A 9,658-nucleotide genomic window follows, 5' to 3' on the forward strand; every position below is an offset into this window, starting at 1 on the left:
TATATATATATATATAAAAGGCCCTTAACTACTTTTCTAAGGCATGCATATCCTATGCCTTCAAGCAACATACTCTTTAACAATGTATCAAAAGACATTCTGGTTATTGTTATTAGGTTGAAGGAGGAAAAGGTGAATTTTGGAACCAAAACGTCAGAGAATGCTGTTACTACTCTTGGAACAATAAGAAAGAAGCCACAATCTATCAGTCCTGAAAAGACCAAGCATTGGTGGAGCCGAGTTTTTGTGAGTCACCGTGTCTGCATGAAGCCTCACTTTGCAGCAGCCAACACTGCTACTGAGGAGAGAAGCTGTGTTTGCTGTTGGCAAGAACCCAGCAGCTGGCAGGCCCTCACACACACTCATCCCACTGCTGCTCCTGTGAACTGCCCCCTTCCCAGACCTATGGTGTGAAGCGCTGCAGCAGCACTAGCAGAGCGCTACAGACACCTCTCTTCTGGAGCACCACCAGTTCCACTTCCTTTCTTGTCTGCAGTGGAGTTTCCCAGTAAGCAGCCACGTGTGTTGCTTCTCAAGCTGCTTTTAAAGAAACAACCAACCAAACCCCAACAAAGCCCATGACACGTGGTTCCTGTAGCTGCTCTGTGACAGGTACAGCACCTCAGTCGCCCAGCAAAGTGGTGCAGATTCAGCTGCAGTTGCATTTCTTTTATTACACAAAGTCGTCATCTCGTAAGATGACTTCTGTCTCTCCATATTTCTGATCCAATAGTGGATCTCCAAGCCCTGTCAGCTGAACAAAGTCTATATTGTGAAAAATAGTTCTTTGTGGTTTTACATCTTTCTAAACAATTCCACTAGCAACACAGTTCTCTCATAGGACAGAAATGCAGACATCCCAATTGATAGCTATTTTCCCACACTACCTACCCAGCTGTAAGGCAGAGGCTGGGACAAAGATTAGAAGAGTAGCTAATTTCAGAAGTTTAAATATATTCAGTTCCAATGAACGTCTTATATTACAGCCAGCAGTATGGCAACCAGGTAATGTCTGTCTACTGTTTGCCCTTCCGAGGTAACAGCTCTTTCCTGTCACAAGTAGTTCTCTCCACAATGGTTTACAGCACAGACAGCGCTTCTTCCAGTACAGAAGAAAGGCTGAATCACAGATATACAGCAACTGACAGGAGATAAGAAAGATGTATGGAACACTGAGAATTTGAGTCTGAAGTCAAGGATGGTGGGAGACCTTTAGTCCAAAAGGTTGGTTAACATTCTTGTTCTTCAAATGGCGGGGGGGGAAGCCACCCTAAAAAATCCTGCAAGCTAGTCAATACATTTATTACATTAGCTGCAAATCTACCCCTTAATCTTTTCAAATCAGTTCTTTAAAAAGTCTAAACTTGCACAATACAAAAAGCAAGAAAATGAATTTTTTTTTTTACCTTGCAGTCCATTCTAAGAATATGCTGTGCAATAATCTTTGGATTATTGTTGGTGAAAAGCTCCTTAACTCTTCTTAACATTGACGTTTCCAATGGCTTGTTTTCAGGGGGAAGTAGTTTGGATTCAAAATCATTCGGTTTAAAACTAGACACCGTCTCAAAAACAGGTGCAGAAAAGATGCTGTCTTCTTCAATCATCTCAGCTGAAGCTTCTAAAGGATCTGCAGAGTTCATTGTAGGGTCATCTTCCAGGATCAAATAGTTTGTTTCAGAGTTCCTGAATGAGTGTGTTGCCCTCTCCTTTCGTATCAGATGTTCCATATAGCTGTTTTTCTGACATAAATGCTGTTTAGTTGCTGCGGGATCTGTGGCAGGGCTTAGTTCACAATAGTGTCCTTCTGAACTGTGGGAAGCCAAAGGAGAATCTGGGGGCTTCATCAGGGGTGCTTTGCTGGGTTTAGGTGGAGGCTTCGGACAGAGCTGACTGTCTGATCCTCTAAGAGCTTCCCCTACTTGTGACTCAGAGGTGACTTTATGAACAACTGTGAGGCTTAGAGAAGGTTCACTGCCTGTTCTAAAAGCAGGAGAGCTTGGACAGGAGTCTGCATCCACTTCAGGTAATCGAGATGGCTGTCTTGAACCTGCAGGGGAAAATGGTATTGTAGAAGGCCAAAGCATATACAACTCCTGATGCCTTTCCCAGGGTTCATCTCTTAATGCTATTTCCTGAGGAAAATACTGTCAGATCTATGTCAATTCTTCCCTGACAAAAAACATATATGAAGTTATGTTTTGAGGAATGAGCTAGCCAGCACATTCCATTCACTTGTTGATCCTCCCAAATCCCAAATACACAGAACAGCTGCACCATAATATTATTCTGTGGTAATGCTGACAATAATTGCAGTCCCTGCTGCATACATAGGCTATACAGTCAGAGTTGGATAGTATCCATGGCTTGGAATAGGAGGTTGCTTTGTAACCTGATCTAGGCTATAAAAACAGAAACTTCCAGCCACACCACATAAAAGATGAGTCATTTCTGAGAATGACAAGTTTGAGATGAAAGAAAAGTTTCCCAAAGTCAAGCCTGAACCTGCAATAAGGTATGGAAGGAATGAATTTCAGGCATGCTAATCTTTTTGCTAAACAGTAGCTGATTTGAAGAGCTGGAAAAACACATCCATATACTTCTGTGTATTTATGCCTCATCCTGTACTCACTGCATATGCAAACCTCAGCATCCAATACAGGACTGAACCCTGTATCAGACATTCCCCATCTGCAGTTCTCAGTGCATTTGCTGGTATCTACAGCAAAGTGGCCAGCTGCATCATGTGGGCTTTACTGCTTGTTTCCAGCTGGCTCCCAATTTATGCAGACAACAAAATCTGCAAATCACAGCCTGTCACCACTCATAAGCAGTATGATACCAGAACCTGCTTGGAGGACCTCATGACAAAATGCACAGCAGAACTCTTCAGATTAACTGTTATAGCACCAAAAGGAAAGTTTTTGCAGCCATGGATTGGAATAAGATAATCAATTCAACTACAGATTGTTTTATGAATGTCTGTCCATCCCACTGTTAAACACAGGAGCTCACCCTTTCTATCAAAATACAGTTTCACTATACAATTCCTTAATATTATCTTTGTCTTGAGAAGTCTTTCTACAATAGACAGTATAAATTTTTACAGCTACCATATTCAAAATGACTAGCAGCCTTTGGAAGTCAATCACTAGAATCTGTCCACATGGGAATAGACGCACCGTTCCAAGCTTCCTTACGCAGTATATTAGTAAGGAAACAATTGCTGAAACCTCTGAAGAATCTGAGAAGAAGCAGCCACGATCAACAACTGATCAAGTGTTGGTACACCTTGTATCATGGGAGGGAGACAATGACAATGGCCGTGGAACCAGACAGCAGCAAAAGGAATGAAAAGCAAAAGGGATGGAGAGGGAGAGAGAGCTTGAGAGAGACAGGAAGACAGAACTGAGTACAAAAGCCGTGGTAGTGCTTTTCTCCTGGTGAGGAACACTACCACATCTGCATACTTTACCCTGAGAAAAAGCAGTTACCAGGAATTCCATGAAACACCGCTTCTACTTACTAGACTTCTGTCAGAATTACATGAGTGAAACAAGTCAGTTCTTGTAAAGCATAAGCGAGGAAAGGTAATACTGTCAAAAAGGACATTAATGCCAACTGCAGCGGTCATTTTTTTTTTGGTGTGGAAGCCTGCTGAGTTGTGTGCTAAGGCACTCAACCAGCTGGTGCATTGTAAGTAAAAAACCTGTTCCAATGACTTAAAGAGCAAACAGCATGCTAACACAGCTTATGTTGGCTGTTATGTATAACTGTATATACAGTACTCGGAACACTCAACAGTCTCACTTTGGTCTGAAGTGTAACAAACCACCTGGGCACACACAGATTCTAAGTGTGAAACATTTGATTACGAAACATACCTATTAGCAGATAGCTCTCTGACTGGTGAGCCTTTAGAGGGAATCTTTTCTCCAGAACATGATCCAAACTAGCTGGCTGGCTACCACTTTTTTCTTTGTTTCTAAGGTAAACAAAAATGCAAACAAAAACATGTCAATATATCCAACACTCTTAACATACATACCTAATTGTCAGAATATATCATAACCACTGCAAGAATCATTAGCTTTCCACTTGGGCAGCTTACAAGAATAAAAGGTACTTCACGCTGCTGTGGTAGCAATGAAATGGTCTGTAATATGTGTGACCCTGTAACATTCATAAGGGTGTTTCTTTGAATGTTGAGACTTTTTAATGGAACATTTGATTTGGATACTGAAATGAGCATCCATTATCCCACACTTGGTATTTTTATTGCAATATGGAAAAAAAAAGTCAAATATGGAAAGAAAGGCTTCTCTGGAGCAGCAGCAATATTTTATTTTAATCCTTTATCTTATACTAGTCAAGATTTGCCAAGTACTGAAGAACAAGGTGCACCGCTGTTCTCCTTCCAGAGTCTCCATTTGCTCTTGCTCTGTGGATTTGCTGGTTTTTAGCAAACGATTTTTTAGGGTCTAAAAAATCATTTGCTGAAAATCAGCAAGCCGTCACGCTTAGCATTCCATCTAAAATCAGAGTGAAAATTCACATCACCTACAGTGGGAGCTGATAGAGTTACCTCATTTCCCTCCATAAGGACAGCAAAATTAAAGTACCTCAAAAGATTTCCTCTGGGTATGCTCTGCTCTGGGGATTGCATGCTGGATATACCAAGACTCAGCCTTTTTGCAGTTTCTGTTTTTCCTTCAGGGATACTTGGCTCTTTTTGTCGGACTGGAGTTACACCATACTTTTCTTCTAGACACCTGAGAGGCACAGTCCTGTTGATAGGCTGAAAAATAATTGCTCCGCTCTGCTTTGATATTGGTGTGCGATTCCCAACATAGTATCTAACTAAGCCGGGGATACTGTCGAAACTTTCAAGTTCAAACTGATACTGAACACGGCAGTAGGCTTCACTGAGTCTTAGAACTGTTCTGTTGATTTTAAAATGCTGAGAGGTATTTTTCCACTGACAGGTAAGAACAAAGTTCCCAGGACTGGAGAGAGAATCCCTAATCAGAAAATCTCCATCTCTCTGAACTAGGCCTTCTGCCACCTTTGAGGAAAAAGAATTATACAAAAAAAATATTTTCATAATCAGAAAACTAGTAGTCAAACAACACATCACAACAAAACATTCTTAAACATAGCACTTAATATACACACACATATATATACACACACATATATTTCTTCTAGTTTGTTAATAGAAAATAAGGCATGAAGGGAAAGCAATGACTCAGGATTTTAGAGTTCAAAGCATCTGAATAGACAGTCACACTGAAGTTTAGAAGGCGTTACTACAGGACCCCAGAAATTGTCCTTTCATTATTATCTTAAGTGACAGAAGTTTTCATTTTTTATTCTTTGTGAATACTGCATAGTATTAGGAAGAGTCGGATAAATCCTGTTTTTCTGTTTTGAGTTAGTCCTCTTACGTGAGAAACTACGCATCTACCAGTTAAACTTAAGTGCAGTGCATGTGGCTGCTGTGCCTGCTGCCCTGACTTAGGTGAAGGGGAGCGGGCAGCTCGTAGCTCTGGTGAGAGCCGGGTGTGCACAGGAGGGAGGCCCGCAGGGGGAGCTCCAGGTGCTCTGGGAACCTAAGCTCCAATCCAAGGACAGCTTTAACATATTTTTAACTACATATGTAAGGATCAAAATTAAGTTATTGCATAGATTTTGTTGTGGGTTTTTTTCTGCTCCTCAAATTCCAAGTGTAAGAAAGAAAATAAACAAGAACATTTTAAGTTTGGTTAAGAATACCAAACTAAATTAATGTCAGTGTGTCTGAACAATATGTGGGGATAGCATATAAAGCTTAAATTCCATTTCCACCTTTATTCAGTGCACACAAATCCTGAAATATCTATAATTTTCCACCAGCGTCTGCCCTGAATCCTTCCTCAGCCTCATTTTATGCCAAACTGTGATAAACACCACAGCTTTCACATGAATATGCTTCTACTAAATTAATGCAGACACCAGAGATGTGCGTAGTATTTTAGTGTAATTCTGCTTGTCTATAAAAGCTCAAAGCAGATTTGGCAATGCAAAGACCACGTACCTGCCGAGGAATACGTCCATGGTACCAAGCATGGCTACGCAAGTCTTCACTACTTAGCTGCAGTTCTTCCTCTAACTCCTTCTTCAGTTTTTCTGGGCTGTTGTCCATATCGTGCCTCTCCCTAGAAAACTGCAATAAAAGATTAAAAGCTTCAACTGTGCCAAGTTTAGCGATTAACATTTTACCTGGGTTATAACTTCCATCACATGATCCGCACTAGCCACTGGAATGCAGGTGCTGCTTTTAGCAGGCTGGCTTGGCTTCGCTCTCTAGGTTGCATTTGCAAAATCCAGCATTCTCAGGGAGATAACACGTGATTGTTATACACTGCTTGGAACAGAGCAAAGTGTTCTGTCTGTACACCAAGCTAATAATGACACACCTACAAAGTCCCTTCTCTTACTTCCTCTTCCCAGTAAGAATTGTAACTACACCCCAAAAAATGGAGCTGGACCCAAATGCCCTGCTCCAATATTCTTCCTCCTGTTTAAACTTCCATTTTAAATTCAGATTCTTTCCCCCTTATCCCCTTTGAACCCATTCAACTAAGAACATTCCAAATGCCTCAAGACATGCTAACCTGGACATACATAGTTGTTCAATATTTCTGTTGCACTAAAAAACAGTTTGCCAAAGTAAATTTTCACCCTTAAAGGGCTTACTTCTAATAGTCATTAGATCTACATGTCTAAGATGTTCCCTTCTTAAGGGAAAAAAGCTCTTGTTGCCCCTTAGCACAAAAAGCATGAGATCTGCATGGAGATATCTACACAACTACTGTAAGATCTTCTAGAAAATTTCCATCTATAGCTTCTTGGAGTATAGCTTAGAATCATAGAATCATTATGGTTGGAAGAGACCTCAAAGATCATCAAGTCCAACCGTATACCTGATGCCACCATGCCCACTAAACCATGTCTTGAAGTGCCTCATCTAAACATTTTTTGAACACCTCCAGGGATGGTGACTCCACCACCTCCCTGGGGAGCCCGTTCCAACGTTTAACAACTCTAACAGTGAAGAAGTTCTTTCTAATGTCGAGCCTGAACCAGCTTCCATGCTGGACCACTCTGGTTCATTAGTCCTTCCCGTGGATGTAGCATTGCTAAAAAAGTAAGGTGCAGTATCCTCTCTAGAGATTTGTGATGTACTCTTTCACAAGCACTCAGTGGAGGGAAGTTCTTTGGACTTCCTTACATACTCCAAGGGCTGGGGACTCCAGCCCATCTTTACTGCTGCTTAAGTGTTTCAAAAGCCTAAGATACCCAAAAGAAACAGGTTCATTGCAGGGAACATGTTCTACATTGATCAAAGAATCAGACTATACCCTCTCTTAAATAAAGTACATTTTTAAAAAGAGAGAGGGGCCGCCAGCTGGAGAGGAGGCTAAAATGCAACATTTTGCCCCAGTGCATTATGGATATTTTTTTTTCTTAGCTCTGGGTATGAGCCAAAGCTCACAGGTTCCCTTCACTGACACGCTGACGTAAATATGCAACACATGCATTATTTAAAAAAGGACAGGGAATGTTTGCCCACCAATCCTATTTTTTCCATGAACACTGCTCTCTATAGCATTTTCTTCTTCATAGTGACTCCTGACAGCACCTAACCATGGGAGTAGGTGGCATACGTTTAGCACTTCTTTCAACAACCCTCCCTGCAATTTCAAGCAGACTGAATTACAACAGATTACTAGACAGCAGATTTTTGGTGGAATAATGCCAGAAGAGGCATCCTGTTGCCAAGACTATTTAAACATGCTGGGAGCCCAGAGAAATTCTGAGATAAATCCTCCTCTTCTCTCTGCTTTTCTCAGAGAAACTAGGTCTTCTCTTAGATAAACACAAATAAGCATAGTAGCTTATACAGGAAGGCAAAAGATAAAAACAACATGGTAAAGAATCACATTTCACCTCAGTTTTACTTCTGTGAACCACAACAGGTTGGTATTTATTCATACAAATGTGGTTCAAAATGGACCATCATTTTCAACAAGGAGTAAATCCTTTGTGCTTTTGTACAGTCAAGACCTTTCACCAACTCCTCCCAAGCTTTATAAGAAGAAAAGTCTGTGCAGGAAGGAATTATGCCACAAAAAAAAGACCTTCACTGCAAGGGCTCTTTCATAAAACCATGTACAATGTGAAGAGATTAAGTTACTGAGTGTAGAAAGAGTCATAGCAAAGGCTTGATGAGGACTCAAGTCCAAAAGCATATCCAAGTATCAAAACATAGTCAAGTAATGCCAAAAATCCCCCCTCCACTCCAAACCTCTGTGACCTACCAGACCAACATAGCTAAAGGACTAGTGGCACATGCCTGCCACCTTTATTTCCCAACTCAAATGGCTGGGTACCCATTTAAAGCTGACTGGCATCAATTCCAGAATTAACAGTTAGCCGTTTCACTGCCACATCTTACAGAATGATAGTAAGTATTATAGCATTTACATAAGCTGAAGGTAAAGTGAAGAGCACACAAACTGAAAGGAGCCTTTTCAAGAGCACCCTTCCCCTGACCGCACAAGGAAGCTGCTGCAGAACTTTTAAAGTACCCCCTCCAACCTAAACCACAGCATGTAATGGTATACACCTCTCTTCCATTCATAGCTGTGCATTTTGCCGATCTTCTGAAAGGAACTACTACTTTAATATGAATTGTATTTAAGTTTTTGAAAGATGCTTTTGACTGAATAAAGATCTTAAAAAACCCAAAGCTACTGTACAATTGTTACCATCATTCCAAAAGCATCTCACTGTATCTCAGTGGTAGGCAAAGCTATTGTAAATGGAACAGACTATAGCATACAAATGCAATAAGGAAATTTCCGTATGAGAGCTAGATTTTTAGCCAGCAAAAAGAGCTATAGGTCTTTGTGTATGGACTAATTTCATCCATTGTACTGACACAAATTATCTTAAAAACCAGGATGATCAAATTACAAATACACACGAATTACAAATACGGCAGAGAAACCTAGAATTTCTTCTGGTGGTGAAATGGATTTTTCACTACTTGAATGAACATAATGAGACACACATTGTGTTTGAATTACATCTAGCAACACAACAAGAAAAACATTCAAGGAATCCAAACGAACTAAATCGTTAACATTCATGATTATTGGTTTGTTAAAAATCCTCTCCACCATGGTATACCACACTGAGCATACTCTGATTGCCAGAGGTCAGACGTCTCCTGAGATGAAGCAAACATGCTTAAATAACCCTTATGCAACCCTGAATCCAGTGAAAGAACTCCTGTGGCTAGCGCAAATCCCAAAATACACAGGGAGGGAAACTGCCTAGGTAAGCAAGTTTAGTAACGGCATGTCTTCCTAGACAGTTTTTTGTTGGCCGAGACTGATTTGTTTTACAACCTACGTCCATTGAAGGGGAAGTGTGAGCGATGAACTGCCGGTCTGTAATCATACCGGCTTATGACTTTCTACACTAAACACCTACACCCGAGGCCTCTGGTACTGCAAGAATCTCCGCATTCACTGAATTTCACATTATGTAAGTAAGGGCTCAAAAAATCACTCCAGGCACAGCCTGCACCAGTCAGTCTGTAAGTAAGGAA

General features: G+C 40.9%; 1 protein-coding gene across 1 annotated transcript in view; it reads right to left on the reverse strand.

Annotated features, from left to right (window-relative positions):
• Window positions 1–560: 560 nt before the first annotated feature.
• Window positions 561–9,658, reverse strand: part of BCAR3 (breast cancer anti-estrogen resistance 3) — a gene marked incomplete at its 3' end in the record, with an annotated part of 16,088 nt that continues 6,990 nt past the window's right edge. The window contains exons 2-6 of the mRNA XM_009706760.1: window positions 6,074–6,202; window positions 4,620–5,062; window positions 3,882–3,982; window positions 1,391–2,047; window positions 561–612 (exon numbers count right to left, since the gene is read on the reverse strand). Coding sequence (XP_009705062.1) covers window positions 561–612; window positions 1,391–2,047; window positions 3,882–3,982; window positions 4,620–5,062; window positions 6,074–6,202 — 1,382 coding nt within the window. The remainder of the gene's footprint in view (window positions 613–1,390; window positions 2,048–3,881; window positions 3,983–4,619; window positions 5,063–6,073; window positions 6,203–9,658) is intronic.

Source organism: Cariama cristata, unplaced genomic scaffold, assembly GCF_000690535.1.
Source record: "Cariama cristata isolate BGI_N322 unplaced genomic scaffold, ASM69053v1 scaffold30348, whole genome shotgun sequence".
In the NCBI taxonomy this organism is placed as follows: Eukaryota; Metazoa; Chordata; class Aves; order Cariamiformes; family Cariamidae; genus Cariama; species Cariama cristata.